The sequence below is a fragment of the Melitaea cinxia genome, chromosome 17 (assembly GCF_905220565.1).
Source record: "Melitaea cinxia chromosome 17, ilMelCinx1.1, whole genome shotgun sequence".
Classification (NCBI taxonomy): Eukaryota; Metazoa; Arthropoda; class Insecta; order Lepidoptera; family Nymphalidae; genus Melitaea; species Melitaea cinxia.
The window spans coordinates 13,351,927-13,378,778 of record NC_059410.1 but is presented as its reverse complement, the minus strand read 5'-3'; the positions used below and the strand labels follow the sequence as shown (position 1 = coordinate 13,378,778).

The window sequence follows — 26,852 nt, the reverse complement described above, 5'->3', positions numbered from 1 at the left end:
GTAAGCACCTCCTTTTTGAAGTCGGTTAAAAAAGTAAAAACGTTTCAAACGTTTAAAAATATAAAAGAACGAGCGTGCTTTAGACCACACGACTGAAGTAAAACTTCTTTAGCAATAGCTGCTCCAAATATGGAGAAGCTCGACCGGGGTAGTACCTTGATCTTACAGAAGATCACAACTAAATAACACTGTTTCAAGCAGTATTGTATTCTTGATGGTGTGTAAGGTAACCAGAGCTCCTGGGGGGATTGGGGATTGGAAATAAAAACGCTGGCGATGCTTCTGGTGTTGCAGGCGTCTATAAGCTAAGGTAATCGCTTAGCATCAGGTGAGCCGTACGCTTGTTTGCTGATCTAGTTATATATAAAAAAATGCCTGCACTGTGTCTTAGATATACGAAACGTAACTGGCTATGAGAGAGAGAGAAAGAAAATGTGTGCTCGCTCTCATATCATATCTTTCTTCTTCGTAATATTAGTATAGATAGTAGCAATCAACTAATGTCATAAACGGGTTTAAATTACAGCAATAACACTATCACTGCATTACAGATTATAACACAGACGGCTCTAACAAGCGAGCGCCGCGTAATCAGCTATAAACTGATGCGATTGAAACGCATTACCGGCCTTGGCAATCTCTGAAACGGTGTACACAAGCACAGTGATAGGTTGATAGCTTGGAATTATTACGTTACTGTAATAACGATTTGAATCATCATTACAGCCTATACAGTCCACTGCTGGACACAGGCCTCCACAAGTTTACGTCAAAAATAACGTGAACTCATGTGTTTTGCCCATAGTCACCACGCTGGGCAGGCGGGTTGGTGACCGCAGTACTGGCTTTGTCGCACCAAAGACGCTGCTGCCCGTCTTCGGCCTGTGTATTTCAAAGCCAGCAGTTGGATGGTTATCCCGCCATCGGTCGGCTTCTTAAGTTCCAAGGTGGTAGCGGAACTGTGTTATCCCTTAGTCGCCTCTTACGACACCCACGGGAAGAGAGGGGGTGGCTAAATTCTTTAGTGCCGTAGCCACACAGCACTGATTTGAATAGATCTGGTTTTGGTATATGTGTGTTTATTATATTATTATAATAATATATTTTCTTTATTTTAACCAACATTTACAGTTTTTTACAGCGTACAGATATCAGAAACATGTGCATTACAGTTAATATATGTTAAGTGAATTATATACATATATGTTAAGTGAATGAAACAGAGTATATACGTTTTTGTTCTTACAGAACCTAAGCGGTAGATTTTGATGAGATTTTCAATGTTTTATTGGTAATAAGAAATGAAATGAAATGAAAACATTTATATTTGCCATAAGGTTACATACACTTAAAGAACATAAAAAACTTTACATCAAAGAAATAGAAGAGCTACTATTGCAAATTAGCTAAAAATTTCAAAATTGGTGTTATAAACATTAACTTTAAACTTTTTTATTGGCTACAGTTTTTGTATTTGAGTGTATATTCAATGTTTTGCAATGAAATTGTCGAAAACAAATATTCACAGTTTTAGTCTTAATAAGCTTCAAGGAATTTATAAAATTAGAACATTTTAAAATTGTATCTAACTACTAGCTGACACGGCAAACGTTGTCTTGCCGCTAAACGCTATTTAAAAATAGGGGTTGATTGTAGAAGGTTGAAAATTTAGGGTTGTATGTATTTTTTAATGTTATATCATAAAAAAATAAAAAAATTTTTTTTACTACGAATTAAAAAAAAATTTGGGGTGGACTACCCTTAACATTTAGGGGGATAAAAAATGGATGTTCGATTCTCAGACCTACCCAATATGCGCACAAAATTTTGTGAGAATCGGTCCAGCCGTTTCGGAGGAGTTTAACTACAAACACCGCGACACGAGAATTTTATATATTAGAATACCTATCTCTTGTGAATCTTTAAAATAAATACTAAAAATTTAAAGTTGTTTCCTAATTTCACAAAACAATTTTCCAAACAAAATCAATTTCGACATACAATTGACATTAAAATGCCGCTTTATTTTCTTCATCTGAATAGAAAAAAGAAAACATTTTAGGAGACACTCTCCTGTCACCTAGCGTCTACAACTACTACTGCAACTGTGAAAGCTTAAAAACTTATTTTAGGCAGTCGGTTCGGGGAAGTACCTCAACCTTAGAGGTGGTCAAAGCTAGATAACCTACGTTCAAGTGCTGTTATGTTCCTATGAGTGAGTGTGAGTAAGAAGACCAGAGCTTTTGGGGAGAATCGGGGGGTAGAGTAAGCAACACACGTGTGATGCTTATGATGTTGCAGGCATCCGTAGGCTACGGTGATCGCTTAGCATCAAGTGGGCCGTATGTTTGTTAGGTATCCTTGAAGTACAAAATAAAACCTACAAGTTTCAAGATAACCCAAGACCAATAAAAAATTCATTTATATCGAAACAGTAGACATCGACGTCGACGCCGCAGCGTAATATAATTTGCAGCGGCGCGGAGCTGGGCGTCACTGGTTAATGTTATAAATTCGAAGTGACTGTCGGCTAACATTTTTCGTGCAAAATTCCTTGATTATATCGTAATTTAATTTTATGCATAATCTTTTATATAAAATTCTCGTGTCACAATGCTAGTTACCATACCCTTCCGAAACGGCTAGACCGATTTTATTGATTATGAATTTTTATTTGCATATTGGGTAGGTCTGAGAATCGGTCAACATCTATTTTTCATACCCCTAAGTTATAATGGGGTTTTGCCATATATATTATTAACCCCCCTAAGGGCGTTGATAATATATATGGCAAAACAATGTTTACGGGGTCAGTTAGTCTATTTATAAAGCTATGTAGTAATTCTACTTGTAAAATACGACATTTACATATATTACATATACCCTGCCCTTCGCCTCAGGAGCCGTTGGTTCGATTTCACTTACAAATTGATTAACAGCATTTTATATATGACTATATGTATGTATATACTATTTCTGTATAATCAATCGACTTTTACCTAAAACACAGGCATTACGTTGCCTTCCTTAAAACAATCGAATGTGTGTGTATGTTTTATTTACTATTTTATTTATTATTGATCCAGTGAAATTCGTACCGTCTAAGAATTAAATAATTCGAGAAAGTTCAGTAACAAAAAAAATACGAATAACATTCTGCACGTAAAAATATATATATACCTACACACACTACATGACAATTTACAATTTTAGAACACAGGGTGCGCTGACACTTGACAGGTACGAACAGCTGGATCGGAGAAAAAAAATGCGATTTCTTCATACTTTCTTACCTTTTAAACCTTCCTTTGACGACTACAAAAATATTTTAAAACTAGTTAGCCGTTCTCGAATTTTATTACGATATAAAAACGCCATTGTAAATATATAAGCAATAAAAACTATTAAAACTGTCATCTTTACAATGGACATAAAAATATAAACAAAACTGTCTTACATCCATTATATGTGTATTATAATGCTTATATATTTTTATTTCTGCCGCGATATGACTATCATCAGCGCTAATAAAATCTTCAATGAGGATACACAGTATCATCGCGCTGTAAGTTTTATCAAAATTAATTGGGGTCTCTTCCTTGTTATGAGTGTATTTATAACAATTACTTTATCACTAATTGGTTGTGCTAATATAACGTTAATGAATGTATGAAAAACTAAAATGTGTTGTTACTAATTATAAAGATCGTTTCCTACATGTATCTATGAATGAACAAAAAAATACCTAAAAATTATATAATTATTTAAATTAAATTACTTAATAATAATTTAATCATTCAACATTCATTTAGAACAGGGGTTTCCAAACTTATTTTGTCTGCTGCCCACTTAGAGAATAAATTATTTTATAGTGCCCCCTTTGAGCAATCTTTTAATTAATATTAGTTGATGTTCACAAGTTGTAGTCGAGAGTCCTTATAGATTAAATGACAAGGCCCCCCCAAGCCTCTACACAACGCCATAAGTTTTTTTTTTTCTTTTCTAGGTCTCTTACCGTTTAGTACTGCAGCGCCCACAAAGGAGCGTTTTACGCGCACTTTGGGAAAGACTGATTTAGAACATAATTCCACTATAAAACGTGAAAAGTTAAAATATTTATCTACATATAAAACTGCTCAATGCAAATTTATTATTACTTTAAACATTTTCTGTAAGAAGAAATAATTCAGTTAAGGAGTTTAATAATAACAATAATTATGTTGGTACTCTTATATTATTTCAAAAGTATAACAACTTCTCATCCTTTATACCAGCTTATGAATAATTTACATTCTTAATTTAATTCATTAAATTTAATACTATGTAAATTCACATTGATATTTAATATGTGTTTATATTTCGACTTCCAACAAAGTCAACCAACCAGTAAATGGCATAAGAGTCCTCGTTTAAATTAAAATGGCAACGCGAATTTCTTTGAAAAAAAAAGATTGATATTTTTTTTAAATTTTGGTCGAGAGTCAGTACCTACTTTTTTTGCGTTCAATTATATGAAATGTCAATATGTGTAGAGTTTCGATATATTGCTAATAATATGCCATATTATGTTAGGCATTTTTTTTATATTTTGACGTTTAAAACTGACTGATATATAACAAATGACATACATTATTCTTATATTTTTTTAATTCGTTAAATACCGTTACTTTGCCCTTTTCACACACAATTAGCATTTGAGAATGTTTTCAACTACCTACACTTAGTCAAGCACTCATTATATCTGACGGTTTATGTGGAACATGGCCGGTTTTAGAGAAATAGGCCACGTTGTATTACATAGAGAAATAGTACCCTCAGCTTCGTCGTTAGTGATGCTTCAAAAGTATTTTTCGTTACGTATTTAAAAAAAAATATTTTAAATGTTTTTCGGCTGACATATTGCTCCGTCACGGGAAGTTTAATTTACTCGTGTGTTTATGGTGCTATTTTCTGTATGTTTTGAATGAGAGTTGAAGGTCAATGCTTGTTTTATTGCTAGCGTTAATTATGTATATTAAATATTTCTTTTTGTAAGTAAATTATATATGAGTAAAACGCGCTATTTAAAATTTTCTATAAATTAACTTAGGGTAGTTTAATATTCTATTCTGCTACAGCAGCAAGGCAGGGGTTAATATTTTTTTAAGAGAAGTTAATCTTAAAAAATATAGTAATATATATTCAATAATCATATTTCTTTGTTTGTCAAAATTGAGAGACTTCAAAATTAAATTAAGTTCTACTGAATTTCGGGAAATTGTCATCATCATCATCATCATTATTACAGCCTATACAGTCCACTGCTGGACATAGGCCTCCACAAGTTTACGCCAAAAATAACGTGAACTCATGGGTTTTGCCCATAGTCACCACGCTGGGCAGGCGGGTTGGTGACCGCAGGGCTGGCTTTTTCGCACCGAAGACGCTGCTGCCCGTCATCGGCCTGTGTATTTCAAAGCCAGCAGTTGGATGGTTATCCCGCCACCGGTCGGCTTTAAGTTCCAAGGTGGTAGCGGAACTGTGTTATCCCTTAGTCGCCTCTTACGACACCCACTGGAAGAGAGGGGTTGGCTATATTCTTTAGTACCGTAGCCACACAGTACAACAACAAATCTTTTATGAAAAAATCATAAAAGAACATATATCATAACGCATGTCAACATTGTCATTAAAAGTTTCATACATTGTGTGACTGTCTTTAAAATATGTCCGAGTCAAACAAATTGGTAAACATTAGACAATCATATTAGTGGAACAACGGTATTTGGCTTGATGCCAGTCCCAAAGACATGGTGATTTGTAATCGGTTTACATATGCTTTTATTATACATACATAATCAAAACAACAATGAATAAATTATATTATTTGTATATCTATATACGTGAAAAAATTTGTACCCCTTTTTACGAAAATTGCGCGGACGGAGGAGTATGACATTTCGCACATTTGTAGTTTATATAGAGAAAAAGTGGAGAATGCTAATATTTTTTTAAATTATACATATAATAATACAGTAATAATCAATAAAAAATATTACACACACTACCATGTACTTGACACACACACGGATATATACTCTTTTGTTTAATGTTCAAACGAAAAATTCTATATATTAATACGTGAAGCAAAAACCTTGTGCCCCTTTTTTACGAAAATTACGCGGACGGAGGAGTATGAAATTTCACACACTTATAATTTATATAGAGAAGAAGTGCAGCAAACTCATATTTTTTTTTAATTATTCATAAAAAGTACACTGAATGAATAAAAAAAAACATTACACACACTAACCATGTATTTAACACATACATATATATATTATTATAATTTTTTGTTGATTCTCAAATTATGTAGTCAAGCTGAAAAATTAAAAAAAGGGTTCTTTAGTTTCATTGTTTTTTGGTTTTCTTTAATTTAAATTTTTAATTATAGTCGAATTTCGATCTCTGGGCGAACCCTAGTTACGTCCGCGTGGAATTTAACAAAAAAGTTATTGTTTAGTGCGTAGAGTTATAAAATAAATAAATTTTTAAATTAAAAGTAACCTAAGTTACTCCTTACTACATCATCTATCTGCCAATGAAAGTCCCGTCAAAATCGGTCCAGCGATTTCAGAGATTAAACGGCCGGAACAAACAGACAGACAGACAGACAGACAAAAATAGTAAACAATGTTATTTCGGTATATGTACCGTGTATTCATTAATATGCACTGAGTAAAAAGCGATTATTTTTATATTACAAACAAACACTCCAATTTTATTTATTTGTATAGATAACATATTAAATTAGTTTTCACAAGCTTTGTGAAAAGCGTTTTGAATGTGAAAGCTTGTATAAATATTGACAACAAAGCTGCATAAATAAGAAAGAATAAATATTCAGGTGTCGACCACACTGTTTCAATTTATCAAAACAAATCTAAATTGTTTTTGAAGCTGGTTTTGAAGGACAGACGATTGTTTTGTTTTTCGCGACTGAAATAATATTCCCGGATTGTTTCTGTGTAAAGATCATAAAGACCTTATAACATATAGTCCCGGGTTTTATTCGAATTCATATTTCTAGGGTACCGTACAACAAATGGAAAAAACGGAACTCTTATAGAATTACTTTGTTGTCCGTCTGTCTGTCAAGACCCTTTTTCTCAGGAACGCGTTAAATCAAGCTGAAATTCATATGAAATGCTCAGTTCTACTGTCCCTTAAGGCTGTGAAAAAATGAAACTTCTAAGCCAACGCAATCAAAAGAACAGCCGCCGCTGCAAGTTTTCGACACTCGCAAGGGAATCAAAACCTACAGATTACTTCCCGTGAACTCAGAACCTTTAAATTTGGTCTAAAAGCAACGTCTTATAACAAAGATAAAGAAAAAATTGCGAAAAGCATAAATTTTTAGTTACATCATATAATAAAAATATTTTTAATAATTTGTTTGTACGGAACCCTCGGTGAAGCCGGTGTTTTAATTACAATTTTTTTTTATAAATATCTAATTTTATAACAATTTCGTTTGCTCGAAAACCAAAAATAGCGACTTCAATTTACATTAACAAGTAATACGACGTACTTATGTTGTAGAAAACAATAATATTAGTTGAATAAGCACTTATCACATCTCGATTAAATTTAAGCGAAACCACACGAGCTTTCGATAAAAAATTATCATCATAATCGGTGCTCCCAGTCAGTAGATATGAGGTAAGACACATAAAAATACGGTCGAATTGAGACCTTCTCCTTTTTTTAAATCGGTTAAAAAATCGTCGTCATCTGCGTCAGTAATAGGCAAGTGACCTAATTAGTGTCGAGCTTTAAATAAAATTCATAGATTTTTCCTCTATGATCTACTTATTAATTCTACGAGAGAAACTCCAACTACTGTGACATTTGCATGTTACATACAAATTATTGCCGCAGACAGCTGTAATGATAAAACAAAAAAATGACACCGGAATCAGCATGCATTTAACACCATAAAAGAAATGGGCCCTCCGGGGATTAATGTTTCTATTGTACTCAAATAAAATGACGTACAACAATAAAAAGAATAGTACGCGAGTGCATGCTATAAATTTTATCACAGGGTTCAATATAAAAGAGATACAGTTTTAACTCGAACGTTTTAAGTTTTTGCAGAGGACGTTTTCAGTGGAATGGGATTTTATTTGTGTATTGAAATTTATTTAGCTCATGCGTGTATTTTTGTTAACAAACTAAATGTTTTTTGTTTATTTAATAAAGTATTGATTTTTAATTTTTATTGAGTTATTGAAGTCAGTTGAAGTCAACATAATGCTTGTGTGTATGTGGTAATAGGGTGACAAAAGTTATGAAAAATAAATCATTCCCCATATAGGAATTATTTATATTATGTCCGATTCTCTTTACAACATTTTTGGTTTCTTTTAAAACCTTTTATAACTTTTTATCGATGTTACTTTTATTATTTATAATAATAATAATAATTTTAAATACATGCCGAATCGTAAGAAAGTTCTTGCAAATTGACGAACACGAAATTCCACACAACACATAATTTTAAAACACCAACCGCTGCATTTACTTTGTTTTGACCCGTAAATGCAGACACCCCAGCCAAAGGCTGAGAAAAATTACCAAATATAAATAATAATAATAACCATCTGAAGCAACTAGAGATCCGGGACGGTTCGTTCGCGGCTAGGCGGTGTTACTTGACTCGGCTAGGATTGTCCGCCGGTTTCTCAGCCTACTGCCCTAACCCCCGGCCGTTTGATCTCCCTACCGGGGCGTATTCCTCCACCCGCTTATAGTTATATATGTAAGTATAAGTAAATTTAGTATATTATCTATATAAGTATTTATTATAATATATGTATCTATTATATATTAAGCGGGTGGAGTGACATTCAGTTAATAATAATAATAATAACATTTATTTCAGGACTAGCCCATATAGTGAGTAACAATGTTTCTTATAACCTAGTGTTAGTACAACAAATTTAAAATAATAATATATAGCATATAAAATACACAAATTAAAAAAATTAAAGATAACAACACATACATAAAAAAATAAACTAAAAAGTCAAACGGAATTTTGTGTATGATGATATTTTTAAAGGAGTAAAGTGGGGATATCCAGTGTAAATTATGACACACTCTGAGTTGAAGTCGTCTAAGCTTAGCTCAGAGCTTCAAATATATGATCAAACTTATGTAATCCGAAGATAAATCTGATACGTAAGTTCTAAAGACACTCGACTTGTTGAGTAATTCTTCTTTAAAATTAGTCTAAGGCATACGTGGTTCTTAATGAAGAAAAAGGACAGTAAATATTTTGATATAAGTCGATAGAATTTCCAAAGCGGTATGAAATTCACTGTAGAAAACGAATTGCGTTTTATCAATAAGAGTTCAAATATAAAACTCAAATATGCAATAGAGGCTTATATAATCTTAAACACTATTGACAGAAAAAGGTTTTATGCTATAACATAAAACTATAAAACATTACACAGGAATGGGTATGGATGTATATAAAAATTGTAAACTGAATTAAATCGAAATATATAAAATGGAGGTCACGTAATAAAATACTATGAACACAATAACGTACTAAATTTAAAGAAATATACATATCATTATGTATTAAGAAAAGTAATTGTATATAATGGTTCTATTATTGTTTTTTTAATCTTATTTAGATGAATACGGCTGCTGTGACGCAGTTGTACTATTGCCAAAATTCAATAATGTAAAACCAATATCCGGTTTCTTATCTACAGTAAGTAACGTTGTCATATCTGGGTGTATTTCAAATTTAACTTATTATAATAATTTTAGAATGAAACTTTTGATTGTTTTGTTATTTTTATTTAGACTAGCGGCCCGCCCCGACTTCGCATGGTTGCAAAAACTATCAGTGTTCCTCTACTATGTTATGCATGTATTACATATATAAACTTTCCTCTAGAATCACTCTATTTACTAAAGAAAACTGCATCAAAATCTGTTGCGCAGTTTTAAAGATCTAAGCATATAGACAGCGGGAAAAGCTACTTTGTTTTATACTATGTAACGATTACTAATATAAACTTGATGAATTTCTCGTAATATATAAGCATTTACCAGTATGATTTCAATTTACAAGTTAGTAAGAAATCTTGTTAAATATTTGGTTCCCTAAATATTATAAATGTAAGCATTTATTGACATAAGCACAACAGGAAACATTTTGTTCAAAATCTGGAGTACCCGATTGACGAATTATGTCAATCTTACAGAAGGTGACAGCCAAATAATACTGCTTTCAAATAGTGTTGCGTTTTTCTGGCGATGCATTACGTTAGTAGCAAGGGTATAGACGATTGTGATGCTCTTGATGCTAGGCGTCCATAGGCCACTCTAATCCCGTAGTTTCAGACAGAATTACGCCTGTTTGCCACACTTGTGGTATAAAAAGAAAAACAAATTTGTAAGAATCTATGAATGAATATTACGGTGGAGCTTTAGTAGATAGTTGTAGATGTGATAATGATTACATTTAAAATTATTAGAAAAACTAAAAATACTTTTATTTCCTTATTACATTAATGATTTGATACAAATTTTAACGTATTTTATAATTTAAATTATCATTTCTCCATAAGGTGCCATTATCTCACTATTATTTCTTCACATTATCCTTTCATCGCGTGTTACGTGTACATTTGTTGTGACCTTGACCCTCTTCCATGTCGCTTCCCTCTATTTTTTTTACCTTCATTGTGTTACTCATCCAACACAGTGGTGCAGAAACTGCCTTTGAATGACGGAGCATTATCTAACATCCTATAGTTTGCTCCTTATTAAAAGTAGTTGTAAATGCGTACTATAGGCCTTATTAAATACGCTATTTTAAATATTACAAAACTGACCAAACGTAAAATTGTATATCTAACGGTAATATTGATATGAAACAAACTGAACTAGAACAAGCAGCAGACAAACTATTGAAAGCTATCTCTGTCTAGAAGAAAAGCTTTCTCTAATCTTTAATTCGAATCATGGAAAGAAAACAAAAAATATTCAAACCAAAAAGATATATTTATCTACAAAAAAAAATTGTTCAACGTTAACCTTTAACCTTTATCTTGAAAGGATATCTTGAAAATGACTATACCATTTATATACAGGACCAGGACCAAAAAATCCCACCATTATTCAATGCGTAATGTTAAAAGCAAAGCGAAAATCCCAATAAATAGTCGTATAAATGGATCAGTAGGTGATATAACGTATGTCTAAAACAAACGCGCTGCTCTACGACTAACATTAATCTCTAGCGGAATGGCTATCCACGTACATATAACCGTTTGTATATAAATGGGGGCTGGGAAACATATTGTACGTTATATTTAGCGTTTTGTATCAGCTATGTCATTTCTTTTTATCCTATTACTAGCTGACTCGGCAAACATTGTCTTGCCCGCTAAATACTATTTAAAAATAGGGGTTAGTGGTAGAAGGGTCAAAATTTAGGGTTGTATGTATTTTTCAACGCCTTATCATAATAAAATAAAGAATAAATAATTTATCAAAAATTAAAAAAAAATAGGGGTGGATCCTTAACATTTAGGGAGTTGAAAAATAGATGTTGTTCGATTGTCAGACCTACCCAATATGCACACAAAATTTCATGAGAATCGGTCAAGCTGTTTCGGAGGAGGAGAGGAGGACACACACCGCGACACGAGAATTTTATATATTAGATAGATATTATACATTTCAACGATTACTATGCAGGCTGTAACATTCATGTTCTTGGAAACTGCTCAAACGATTTTAATTATATTTTCTGCTCTATAAGGTTTACTTTGGCATAAAATAGTTCTCATTAAATCTCGTATCTCAAATCTTTGTTGCCACTACAAATTATAGTCTAACCCTCGTTTACTTCATAAAGTTTCATAAGATGTACAGCATTTTTGATTTCGATAATATTTTATAAAAATCAGAAGCATTATTTTTAACATTTTTACTATCATATAAAAAATTAATATCATATTAAAAATCGACCGTTCCAGCAGGGATCGAACCTGCATCTCCAACTCACCGTGTCAGCGTGTGAGCTTTTGAAACTTTATAAATTATATTCCTGAAAATCAGCCTTAGTGCTTAAGCAATAGAATATTTTTTTCTAATGTTTACGCGAATTTCACTTATTATAATGAAACAACTTTTTGACGATTTTTCGGACTTCCTCTCGTGACCATGGTTGCTGTAAAGTATCCGAAACGTCGGGCATGTAAAAAACTTGATAAACAGTGATAATGTCCAAAAAAGTTGTTTGATTATAATAATAGAATATTTGTATAAATGTTTGTTTGCTATATAAGCTTGTTGAGGGCAGACTAAAAAAACTTATCAATAATACGAAATACAGTCAAATATTTGGTTTTATAAAGTGTTTTTGTAACAGCGAAACCTCCTAAGGTGGTATATAATTTACAAAGTTTCTGAAGTAACACTTTTGAAGCAGTATTAATCTGAAAAGTAACGGCTTATACATGGCTGATATCCCGGGAACCCCTTAAATCGGATATCATGTATATTTATTGGTCCGGTTGTTATCATATACACCTGATAGGGATCGTTTCTCATAATAGGGAACATATCCGCCAACCTGCATTGGAGCAGCGTGGTGGATTAAGTTCCAACCCTTCTCCTACCTATGCCCAACAGTGGTATTTTACAGGCTGAATGCAAAAATGGATACTCTCAAATACATAATCACAATAAAATAGTAGTATAATATTTTTTGGAAATATAAGTATATTATATGCACTTGGTTTGAACTGTAATAATTATTATAAATGATATAACAATATTAATAATTCATTACAAAAATGATAACAATATTTCTGTTATTATTATAACTCTGTAAAATACATAAATAATAATAAAAAACACTTTGTCTAAAAACCTTACTTATTACTCTTTAAACCTGGGCTTTTAACGACATGTTATTCACAGCCCATTACTGCTACTTCCAAATTAAATAGAGAACGCGCGCTATTTTACCTGTATTTAATCAAATCCTAAAAGGTCTAAGCGACAATTTTTATCGACTAACTCGCTGACTAAACAGAAGGTTTCCTACCTTGTGAGCTGTCAAACGCATGAAGTTGAGATAATCGTTACGTTCGCCATGTTCCAATTTTACTCCAATTTCCTAAATTTTTCATTAAGTATAAACCTTTATAAGATTTGTGCTTCGTAATAGTAGAACATTAAGTGAGTCTTTTTTGTTTATATGAAGATAAGCGCTGTCAACGTTTATAAACACTTTTTGATATTTTCGCGTTATATAATTACCTATACTATAGTTTGAGTATCCAATTTTCTTCAATAAATATTGATATATGTATTTTTTTTAATATATATACTAGCGCTTGACTGCGATCTCACCTGCGCTTGCCCAGAAGATGCCTATTCACTCTTGATTTAAAGATACCCAAGTTATAGTTTGTTGGAAAAACGGAAGCCGGAAGGGCATTCCAAATTTTTGCGGTGCGGTGCGGTATTAGGAACGAGGTAGCAAACCGTTTAGTGCGAGATCGTGGGATTTCAACCACATAGCGGTGCAGATTCATGCGATGCCTTGCGGTTCGGTGGTAGAAAGTTGATGGTGGAACCAAGTTGTATAGTTCTAGAGCACACTCTCCGTGTGTTCAAATAACGAGGAATATTGTGTTTAAATGTCGCAGTGTTTTTTTCTATTAAGTCATTGTGTCCCACTATTCGACAGAGGGCGTCTTTTATCATCACAAAAAAAAGGATAGAATTAAACTATCACTTCCACCACTACCATTTGTTTCGATTACGTATGTAAAAGTTAAACACACAAAATACATGTAAAACTGTTATGCAATTACTCACAGTTAAATACATAAATATAATAACATAATATTATGTATTATTTACCTATAGCACACATCATGTTGTGACACATGAGATCGCGGCATACAATAAAATACATCACAATAAAATACAAGTACCGTTCAATACATAATCTCTTAACTATTTCTACTATTTTCCTTCAAAGAGATCTCTCTCCTAATAAACTTCCTAACTTCTCTGTGGCTATACTGACTAAAGCCTGTTTTTGCAGCACCAGACAGCCGCTCAAACTCTGGTGAGTGATTGCCTTGTTCTTTGTATTTTTTCACATATTTTTTTTTTCTTTTCTTCCAATCTCTCGCTTTTTCTTTTATAAAGCTTGATTACGACGAATGACTATTCCGCCGATAACACCGTAGCGTAACGTCGACACTTTTGTAATATGGATACATTATTTAAAATTACAAGGATCGTTCATATAACTTTGGTTAAATAAAATAATAAATTAAACCGTAAACAACCTGTGTCCTGAACTTAAAACATAAATTACGATATACCCTCGCCAGTTTGGCTTAAAGCCAATTTTTCTGTATAAACCTTTTCTTTCGCCGACGTTAAAATAATAGAAATTTAAACAGAGAATACACACAAAAAATCATATAATAAAAATGTTAATTGAAATCAATTAATCTTGACGTGTTCGTGTTGTTATCGGGCTACTTTAATTAAAATTTACTTACTGGCATTTAAGTTTATGATTAATTTACTATAAGTCGGAGCATGATATATTTAATTATACGTCACTTCTGGTTGATAGAGCTTTTTAATGATAAGAAAATATATTTCAAGTAGTAGTTAATCTTCATCATATAATCATCAAGATCGATATAATATATATTTAATAACAATGATAGTTATCAAGAACAAATTATTATCTATTGCAAACGATAAATCTGAGGAAAAAAAAAAACATCTTTTTAAAATAAAATAAAAGTGTAAAGCTTAACATTAACGTATACATAAATAAAAAAATAATGTCAATTTCAATTAAAAAAAATAATTAATTTTTGTTACTATTACGTCTAGATTAAAACAAGTTACGGATAAGAATCTGTAATTTGAGTTATTACGTACTTACAAATGTTTTGTGAATTTAAAGATACGCACGAAAAAGAAACAGATTTTCCAAAGCAATTCTGCTTAATTATACTAACAGTATAAAGTGTTAGAAGTAGTTTTCGCTTAAGATTTAATGTAAGATTAAATCAAAATAATTGCTACTTTTAAAAATAAATTTAGATCAAATAAACTTTTAAATATTTTAATAAGCACTTTCAAATTATTTATTATTACTTTACATAAGTTCAACCGTTATGTAGGAGTTTAAGTAACTTAATTATATATCGTAATGGTTTTAGAAGATAGCTTCTAATGAACTAATTGAAGCAATTTATTACGAATTACTTCATATAGCTCAAATTTAAATTGATTAATACGAGTTTAAATTATAAATAAAACCGCAGCCTTTTAACGTATGCGGAACACGATTAATGGCTATATCGACAACTATAAATGCGTTCTGGTTAAAATTTTAAGGCTTATAATTCCTATGATAGTCTGTAGTTTAACTTAATTAACATAAAATCAAACAAATATGCATGATATCGTTTGATTGTTAATAAGACTTGGTAGTAGTGTTAAAAACTAATCTGGTTTAGGGGTCTGTTGGAAGTGATGTGATGATTGTGATCCATTACCGATGGGAAAAGTGTATTTGTCCTTGTGGATCTCACCATCGTGCTTTATAAAGCACATAGATTCGTTGGTATCCACAGGTTGTTGTCAAAAACCTCTGTATTGCTCTGCGTTGGGAAACTAGCTGCCAACTTAACTGTTTCCTATTGTTCTCTCATTAGGTTCAAATTTATTTCCCTAATTCTAGTTTAGAGTTTTTATAGCCGAAATGACATTTAGAAAAAATGTGGCAAAATACATAGATTTGAAAAAACATGGATTTCACCTGCAGTTATTGGCCTGTGCTGCAACTTTTTCAGTATACTTCTTTCATTGTTACTCAATTATGTTAGTAAATAATTATCTTATAATAAATACTAGACAACCGAATAGTATAACGTATATATATGTAATCTGCTGTGTGATTACGGCTGCTGTATGGCTACAGCAGCAAAGAATATAGCCACCTCCTCTCTTCCCGTGGGTATCGTAAGAGGCAACTAAGGTATACAGTGATACAGTTCCACTACAACCTTGGAACTTAAAAAGCCGACCGATGGCGGAATAACCATCCAACTGCTGGCTTTGAAATACGCATGCCGAAGACCGGCCGCAGCGTCTTCGGTGCGACAAAACCAACCCAACCTGCCCAGCGTGGTGACTATGGACAACACACATGAGTTCATGCCATTTTTGGCGCGAACTTTTGGAGGCCTATGTCCAGCGGTGGACTGCGATAGGCTGAAGTGATGATGAGTGACGATATATATAATGAATATTATATAAATTATACAGACGCCAATAAATTAAGTATAGTTTGTTTCATGTTACCCTCACGCAAAAACTAGCTGAACACAAAACTGAAGTAGTTTTGCTTTAACCAGGAAAATATCACAGACTTTAGGACTAAAACGGATTAAATATAGGAATGTAGCTAAACGTAAAATTAGAATTCGCTACGGTGTCACCAGTGGAGACTTAATACTGCCTTTAAATTATTAAAATTAAAGTATTCGCTTACAGTTTAAGCTGGGCTTACATTTGATGGTATGTAATAATTATAAGTCTAGCATGTTATTTTTTTTTGCTTTTCTTACTAACACATTAACGTTATATATAATAAACTTTCACACTGACAAACGATGCACATATACATAGATCACACCTAAGTCGTATATTAATTTTATTGCCTAATAAGAATACAAATTAATCAAAATCAAAAGCATAAAATAATATCATTCAAACAGGCTTTAAAAGAACATTTAAATCGTCATTTTAAAAGTTAAAATTTTTAAAGTGATTATTATTTCTAAAAGTCGAAGCTACCGTCGATTCGGAATCGATTGTGGAATTTACATTCCACAGAGAAGAATCGGCAAGAAACTCAAGAGTAGTTACCTACTCTTTCAAAAACAATATATAAACAGTGTTTTTGTACAAAATTGGTACATATATACACTTATAATATTGTTGGGAATTATATTATATAATATAGATTTTTATTTACTATAATTCCATTTATTAAATATTTTCACCTATGTTTTTATATATTAGGTAATTTTTATTAATACAGTTGTATATTTTATATTATTTTGTAAATGTGTGTAAATAGCAAGATTTAATTTTCAGTAATATTTATTAGGTACTTACTAATATGATGTTGCTTGGCGAAGGTCTTTTATGTATTAATATATCGTCAAGTTCGAGTCGGAGTTTCTCAAGAAAGGTACCAAAAATTTAGTAATATCTATTTTTATGATTGACGACTAAATCAATTTTTATTTATCCTTTGCATTTTTTTTGTACAATATAATGGAAAGTTTTTAATCGACTTCAAAACAGGAGGAGGTTACTGAATTAGCCGTATATATATATATATATATATATATATATTTTATGCATGTTCGGGAATAACTTCGTCGTTTATGAACCGATTTTAATAATCCTACTTTTGTTGGAAAGAAGATATCCTAACTGTGGTACCATGATAAGGAAATCAGGATCTGATGATGGAATCCCAGAGAAATCGAGGGAATCCCTCGAAAATCTTTAATAACCTTTTACTGGGAGTACCGATTTTGATGATTTTTAATTTAATCGAAAGCCGATGTTTACGAGTATCATGTTGTCAAATTTAAATTTCATCGAGATCTGATTACAACTTTTGGAGTAATCTTTGATAATGCGTATTTACTTGACTAATTTTTCGTCTTTCGTTGTATTACTTTACGATGTAATTAAAGTCGGTTTTTTTCGTTTGCCAGCAAACACAATTATTTGGTAAACTGTGACGAGTGTGTCGCATTTATATTTTCTTCACTGTGTTGTCAATTAAGAACCTGAAACGTTTAGTAAGAAACAATTAGAAATCTTTTATGAAAATAAACGACAGTATTTTTTTATAAACTAAAGTTTACTAATAAACGTATCTTTTTATCAGATTATCGTATATAATTAAATATTAATAATAATAATAGTAGTTTTCAAAAAGAAGAATCGAATCAAAAAGTTACTAAATATATATTTATATATCAACTAAAGCCGTAACTATATTTTAATCATAATCATGTCTACACGAGAAGTTCTATGAAATCGTATTACAAATATCAATCACAGAGACCTTGCGGACGACGGACGAAATTAATCTTAAAATAGAATCACTCGAGTTATATTAATCATTTTCCTGCAGAAATGGGATGACTTTCAAATTTAAACGTAATCATTGATTACTTACATAGCGTAACGCCAACGAGTTTGTTGTTAGGTTAGATGCTATGACACACACACACACACATATGTGTATATATATGTGTGTGTTGGCAAGGTCAAAGGCAACAACTGCTGCTGCTTAGGAGACTACTGCTCAACTGACTGAAGCAACTACTGCTCAGGAGAGAACAGGCGGGCTTCAGACCAAAATTAAAAATTACTCAGTACGCATGTCAAGGCTGTAATAAATCTTCCTGCAGGGATGGGTAACAGCGCCACCCTTCCCTCTGAATGGATTTAAATCGTCACTTCTGCCAATTGATATTGGCGGCGTAAGAGACATTAACCATATATAACCATACCATACATAACATGAACCGACGTTGTAATTCGTGTAACTGTAATTAAACTGGCTTACACCGGGCGTAATTTGAAACAACGCATATTGCACTTCTGTTCGGCAAAACAATTAATTAAATGTACTATACGTATTAAGATGTTAAGGTAAATACAACACAGCGTTCGCAATGATAAGTTTAAATATGGGAAGGTGCTAATAATTTCATACTTGTTTCGTAATTCTAATTGTGTAGTGGTACTAACCACTTAAAGATTCATGTACATTGACAGCCTATGACGACGACAAATGCAACTTTTACGATAGTTTAATAAGTGTAGGAGTATTATGAATATTATATATATATTTTGTATCCCGGACTTCGAAGAGGATGAGATTGGTGCAGCGCTCGGGCAGCTTAAAAACGGGAGGGCCCCGGGGGATGACGGAGTTACCACTGAACTCCTTAAAGCCGCAGGGCGACCAGTCCTGAAACCCTTGGCAAGACTATTTAACGCCGTCATCCACCGAGGTACCACGCCGGAGGCGTGGTCCAGGAGTGTGGTGGTGCTGTTCTTAAAGAGAGGCGATAAGTCTCTGTTAAAGAATTACAGACCGATCTCACTTCTGAGCCACGTCTATAAGCTGTTTTCGAGGGTTATTACGAATCGTCTCGCCAGAAGACTCGACGAATTCCAACCACCAGAGCAGGCTGGGTTTCGAAATGGCTACAGCACCGTGGACCACATCCATACTGTTCGGCAGATTATCCAAAAGACGGAAGAATATAATCAACCGCTGTGTATGGCATTTGTGGACTACGAGAAAGCCTTCGACTCCGTCGAGACCTGGGCTGTCCTGGACTCTCTGCAGAGATGTCATATCGACGGGCGATATATCGAGGTACTAAAATCTATGTACGACGTGGCGACGATGACCGTTCATGTCAATGACCAAAGAACAAGACCTATTTCCCTCCGGCGCGGGGTAAGACAGGGGGATGTAATATCACCGAAACTGTTTACCACTGCGCTAGAGGATGTTTTTAAGACCTTGGATTGGGGGGAACGGGGCATCAACGTCAACGGTGAATTCATCTCTCACCTTCGTTTCGCCGACGATATTGTCATCTTTGCGGAGACGCTGGATGAGTTAGGCCAAATGCTGGCCGGCCTAAACGAGTCCTCCCGACGTGTCGGTCTCTGTGTGAACTTGGATAAGACGAAAGTTATGTTTAACAACCAAGTCATACCGATACCGGTATCGGTCGATGGTACCCTTCTCGAAGTTGTTCAGGATTATATTTACCTAGGCCATACTATCCAACTAGGCCGCAACAACTTCGAGAAGGAGGCCGATAGGAGGATTCGGTTGGGCTGGGCGGCGTTTGGCAGACTCCGTCGAGTCTTCACTTCGAAGATTCCGCAATGCTTGAAGACAAAAGTTTTCGAGCAATGCGTCCTGCCTGTGTTAACATACGGAGCCGAGACGTGGACACTGACCAAGGGACTGGTCCACAAGTTTAAAGTCGCTCAACGTGCAATGAAACGGGCTATGCTTGGGGTCTCTCTCAAAGACAGGATTAGAAATGAGACTATCCGCGAGAGAACGAAAGTAACCGACATAGCCCACAGAATTAGCAAGTTGAAGTGGCAGTGGGCTGGTCATCTGTGTCGCAGGACCGATGGCCGTTGGAGTAGACGGGTCCTAGAGTGGATACCGCGTCTTGGCAAACGCAGTGTGGGACGTCCTCCGGCCCGTTGGACCGACGATCTACGTAAGATTGCCGGTGTAGGCTGGATGAGGATTGCGGAAGACCGGGATGTGTGGCGCGAACTTGGGGAGGCCTATGTCCAGCAGTGGACTGCGATAGGCTGAAGTGATTGATTGAGTGATATATATATTTTACGCTTCAGCCTGTAATATCCCACTACTGGGCATAGGCCTCTTTCCCTATGTAGGAGAAGGATCAGAGCTTAATCCACTATGCTGCTTCAATGCGGGTTGGCCCTACTATGAGTAACGATCGCTATCAGGTGTATATGATAACAACCGGGACCGACAGCTTAACGTGCTCTCCGAGCCACGATGGGGAGACCCACAAAGACAGATATCCAAACTGAATGGGTATTGTACCCGCAAAACCATCAGTGCTGTAGGCGCCTATACGCAACCACAACACCAGAGCGGTTGTATACACAAATAGTACGAAAAGTAAACTGATTAAAGAGAAAGTCTTACAAATTGCTTTTTTTGTTATGTTCTGTTTGTGTGCCCAAAATATTGACAATTTCAAAATTAATACTAAATTGACGACGCGTTGGCGCAGCGGTCACATCGCTGGTTGTTGCGCTAGCGGTCGCGGGTTCGATCCCCGCACGTGATAATTATTTGTATTGGCCATATAGATGTTTGTTGTGGTCTGGGAGTTTGTGCTTATGTATAGTGTGTGTCTGGACCCGTGACAGAGAAGAAAATCGTACTGGGGGTCGTTGAGTGTAAAACGTTTATATATTTATTTATATTTCAGTAAGACTTATAATTCAGTAGTGAAAGTAAGTCGTGACTACAATTTACTGCTAAAATACTAACAATGTAATAAAAAGACAAAGAATATGTAACAATTAACTTTAAAACAGAACAGGAGTCAAATGCCCAAGTGTTATAAAAAAGGCGGAATAAATGTAAAAACTTGTATATTTACAAAATAAATATTTTAAAAGTCTTTCTACTACGTTCTGTGAAATATCGGGATCGATAAATTTAAACACTAAATCCCGAGATAATATTCTCATTTTGCTACACGCAAAAAATATTTCGGATTATAAAAAATGGAGTTGATTACATACTGACCTTGTTTTTTATTTTTTTAGCAAAAAAATATGAAATATAATATTAATTTTATAGACAGCGTCTAGTATATGTATAGGAAATCCTATAAGTAAATATAAAAACTTTTTATTAATTGAATTGGAAAAATGTTCATATGGATTCAGTACGATTATATTTAATGAAAATAAATCTTATCTTGTTGCCTAACAACTGTAATATAAAGTTCGTTTACAATAATGAATTTATAAGAAAAAAGTGCTTGTCAGGTCCGGCGCACGACTGGAGTTTACTCCTTCAGATCGACTGTCTAAATAGGCACAAAAAAGGCTTCCTAGTCTAAGAAATAGACTAATAGCATATCGAATGGTTAATAAACGAATGAAACAACTAGTTATTAGAAAACGCCGTTATTGGGTTCCGATAGATGGCGTCGCGAGAAACGTAACGTGGCCATTCGTTCAGTAGATTTTACTCCGGATATTTTTTTAATATTGGATGCCTTGTATGAAAATTAATTTTTAAGGAGTAAACTTCAAAAATAATCAAGAATTTTTTTATTCATATTGCAATGAAAAATCTAATCCCTCTGCATATGATATGCATGTAAAAAACAGCACACTATACCAGTCGAGGCAATTACTAGCCATTTGTCTTCCATTAATACAATATTAGTAATCGAATCCGAATGCCTCTGAATCGAGACTGGAATAACAATATGAAGGATGACAAATGAGAACACGGCACGCGACGCTAAATTTTGATATTTACCTTTATATCTGCTTGAAATATTTTATCTGCCGGTTGGTAGCTTATACATGTTCCGTTGATATCCCTTACGTTTGGGATTTTTAAAAGACATAAAATAATGTGTCACTCGCTGTTTACTTTATTAAAAACATACATAACATTTTATAATAATAATATAGATTAATATTTGTACAAATGAATATTGCATTACCAAATGTAACTACAAGATTGGAGATTAACAACAATAATCTGCCGTTGTTACACGAATCTAGTCTAGTAGGGTAACGTAAATACGTGGGCCCTATAATATTCTAAATAAAATGCCACAATTTTTTGTTGCGTATTTAAAAAGTGCACGGCCGACAAATAAAATATAATCGGAAAAGTTATATTTTTTATTCTCTGTTGTGAGAACTCTAGGATGAGAACTGCGCGATGAGCGCTGTTGCCCTGTATGTACTTTATGGCATCCGAAGTCAATATTATGTTAAAAACCCTAACGTTATTTTTCAATATATCAAAAATTTAAAATATACAAGTAAAAAATTTGTTGTTAATAATCAAATATTAATAACGATATTATAAACGATAATCTTTTAAGAATTACTCTTTATATCTTGTTGTATATAATTACTTAAAAAGTTACATAAATATTTTCAGCAATTAATAGCATAAATAATTGGTTGTATCCTTTTTACTTTCAGCTTTTCCTTACAGTGTCGGTCCAGCAGAATCTTGCTGGAATTCTATTTGGACGTTCCGGTATCATTTCTATTTTTGAAGTAGATGCTTTATAATGTTCTGGAATATTCTCGCCTTTTGAAAAGTCGTCTTCTGTCTCGTATTTATCTTTTACACTAATACTAGTAACAGAAGCAGTCTTACCTCTTCTTTTTGGTAAAAAGTCAACCTGCGCTAATTCTTCTTCAGAACTTAAAATTTCTTTTACGTTCAATATATCATGTCCTATTTCTTCTAGTTTTGACGTTTTAATAGTTTTGTTATAGTTATCATGCCTATTATTATGATCTTCTGTAAATTTATCAATTTTGCTTTCAATGCATGTTAGCTTCTCTAAAATATTATCAAGTTTACTACATTGATTCTCTATGGTTTTTCGTACAAAAATTATATCACGTTTCGTCTCACACTGATTGTTGTGTTCTAAGAGTGTTTCTTTTATCGATTTTACTATTGGCCCACTTATACTTTCACAAAGTAATTGTTTTTCTTTTTCGTCCATGAGATGGATTTTAATCTTCGAATCATTTGTATTCATATATTCCGGTGCAAAAGCTTCGAATGTGTCTGATGGAATTATTTTTCTTACTTCTCTTTTTTCGTTTTTATTCTCACGTAATTCTTTTAAATGTTTTTGATCAGACGCTTCAGAAGAACAACAAAAAGATTGATTTTCGATAGTATCGTCTATTGTATTATTTTGAGAAGAACGGCTTAAACAATCTTGAACAGTCGATTTATTACGTTTCATATTATGTTGAGATTCCATTTCATATTTTAATTTTCCTTTGTTTTTGGAATTTTTGATGTTAATTGGTTTATGTTCACACGGTTCATGTTTTCGTTTCGTTTTTTTACTTGACTTTATAGTGTAATAAACAGGATTGTCTAATATGTCTGTAGTAGCTGGTATCGTCAATGGAATTATATTTTTGGCAAATTTGACTGTCTGTTCAATCAGAGGATCTTTTTCGTATATTCTACTTTTACAACAGTCATTATTTATTATGTAAGTATGTTGACTTTTACCATGCCTTTCCGATTCATTTATTGTTTTTTCAGTACTTCTCGCATCATTTTCTTTTGAGAGATATCTTTTGTGTATATATACAACAGGATTGCAGGAGCTTTTATCCAGGAAATAATCGGACAAGTCTATTCCATTCATAACTGTTATAGCAGAATGTTCTGGAAAAACCGTTTTTAATGGTTGTACTTTTGTTTAATATTTGAAGTCGAGATCAATTATTATTTAAATATATGTGTTGCTTTGTATTCAAGAAAATAATGAATATTATAAAAAAAATATTCCAGAGTATAAGTAGACACTATAGATCTAAGATAGCGAAATCCTTTTTCTTAAAATATAATTTTTCCTGTCTACCTTCAAACCTCTAATAATAATTAAAGAGCTTCTAATAATAATTAAAATAATACATGATTTTATAAGTACTTAAAACTTTATACTTATATGTATAAAATAAATACAAATGATAAGCGGGACAATTCAAATGTAATGCTAAAATATTAAATCAATCCAGCCTAAATCCGGCATAAAGCCTTTAGCGAACCGTTAACTGTTTAATTTTCATAATTGTAGACTTATATTTTTATTTATTGTATCAATAAAATTTACAATTATGCTTCATCCTGTAGTATCCCACAACTGGGCATAGGCCTCTCTCCCCATGTAGAAGAAGGGTCAGAGCTTAATCCACCACCATGCTCCAATGCGGGTTGGCGGAAATATTCCCTACTATGAGTAACGATCGCTATCAGTTGTACATGATAACAACCGGGACCGACGGCTTTACGTGCTCTCCGAGGCACGGTGAGGAGACCCACAAGGACTGCACAAACACCCAGACAACGGCAAACACCTGTATGGCCAATACAAATGTTTGTCATGTGCGGGGATCGAATCCGCAACCGCCAGCACAACAGGTACAATCCATGGCTGTAACCGTTGCGCCAACGCGGCATCGATATAATTTACAATAGACAAGATAAATTAATAGTACGACAAAAAGCACAGAGAATTCAAATGAGTACTAAATGTCGACTGAAGTACAAAATTAATAAAAAAATACTATCTTAAAAGTGTACACAGATCTTACCGAAAGTTATTTCGATTTTTACTTTAACAATGCATCAAAAATATTATATTTCAAGAAGTAAGTATTTAGTAAACAAGCTTATGTAACAGTTCAGTTCTTTGCTTAATGGCTTTTAGTTGTGTCAGTTTGACACATATCATTTCGCCAATGTCACGTGGGCTTATGTAACAGTCACATAATTATATAATGACAAAAACAACTTTTATTTTATAATTTGACAATTTTGTTGTTGATAGGAAAAAGGTTTTTTATAATTAAATCATTGAAAAATGTTAAATTAACGTAATATTAAATATACTCTTTTAAACACTACACTATCACAAACAAAAGTATGTTATAATACCATTAATTTAACCTACTAACGTGAAAGCCAAAACTAAAAGCAATACACAAATGAAGCAAAAGTCATCATTGAACATATATCTTTTTTTACTAAAATTAAATTTTGTTTAAATTAACTAAAATGAACCAAAGCCCAGATCTCTTTTCGTTGCAGTATAATGCAAGTACTTTACTCACTATTACAGGACGAATTCATTGCCAAATTGGCGCCAACAGATAAGTCAACATTACACTTGAATCGCCGATGTTTGTATATGAAGCAATTAATTATTATGCACCGTTAAGTCACATTAAATACCCCCCAATTGAATTTCAAACACATTGTAATGCAATAGAGTCGCATATCCAATGTCAGGCTGTCGCTCGATAGTCTACAAGTATTTGGGACCTTAATGGGTGGTAATAGAGTAGGTTTTTGCGTGTAAGTCTCGTTCGGAAACGAGGCTTTATAAGTGACAAACGACAGGAAATCCCGGGCACGGCATGAGCGCCTTTACGCCCTCTCAAGCCGCAGCATTAACGTGCCACTACATTTTCTCGATACTCGATCATTTATACTTAGACATAAAAAGACTTTTACAAAAGATATAAAAGAGATATACTGGAATGAACGATTTTACGAACGAAGCATCGAATGAAGTCAATAAAATAAGAAAACTATTTAATTAATTACTTTCTAAATAAAACACGTGGAGAACTTTAATTATTTTATATAATGAAGATCCATAACTAATTTTTACTTAGTACATTGTTATATAATGAATGGATAAAAGATGATTGTGTTTGGAACAAAACTACAAAGGTGAGCTTTATTTCTATTTTAATTATCATTTTATTTTTCTATTATACATGTATTCGATATTATTTTATGAAAGAATAGATGAAATATATAATATTTAATCATAACCTTGGAAACTAATACGTCTAAAATAAATAATAAACTTTGATTTAAGAATTTTTCTGTTCCCTGTTGTGGCTGCAATTAACTTTTTCTCCATACAACTGTTTCGAACAAAACAATGTTAGCCTTACACGAATCTACTTTTTCTTTTCCTAAATGGTGATGAATGTTCAACATTGTTCTCAACGATGAGTTCATTTTTTACGTTTATCTAGAGCATAATATGTTACAAGGACTCTTTATATACATACATTTTAGTATTTCTGTATTTATTTATTCATTTTTATTTATTTATTTATTTTGCCAGAATATGGTATACAGAATGTCAAATTTAAAGGTTTAACCAACATAGTGTACGAATATTAGTTCAACGCAAACAATTCTACGTGTTAGTTAAAATGACAATTTAAATAAGAAACTATTAAGTGAAATTCGATTACAGCCATTTTGGTATAAAACCATTCTCACCTGTATCAATTATAAAAAATAACATAACTTACTTGTCATAATTTTTTCATTTAAAACT

The 26,852-nt window shown here is 33.0% G+C and overlaps 1 protein-coding gene across 1 annotated transcript in view; it reads left to right on the top strand.

Annotated features, from left to right (window-relative positions):
- Positions 1-26,852, top strand: part of LOC123661873 (sodium/potassium/calcium exchanger Nckx30C) — a 105,439-nt gene that overhangs the window by 10,306 nt on the left and 68,281 nt on the right. The window contains exon 2 of the mRNA XM_045596811.1: positions 14,138-14,161. Coding sequence (XP_045452767.1) covers positions 14,138-14,161 — 24 coding nt within the window. The remainder of the gene's footprint in view (positions 1-14,137; positions 14,162-26,852) is intronic.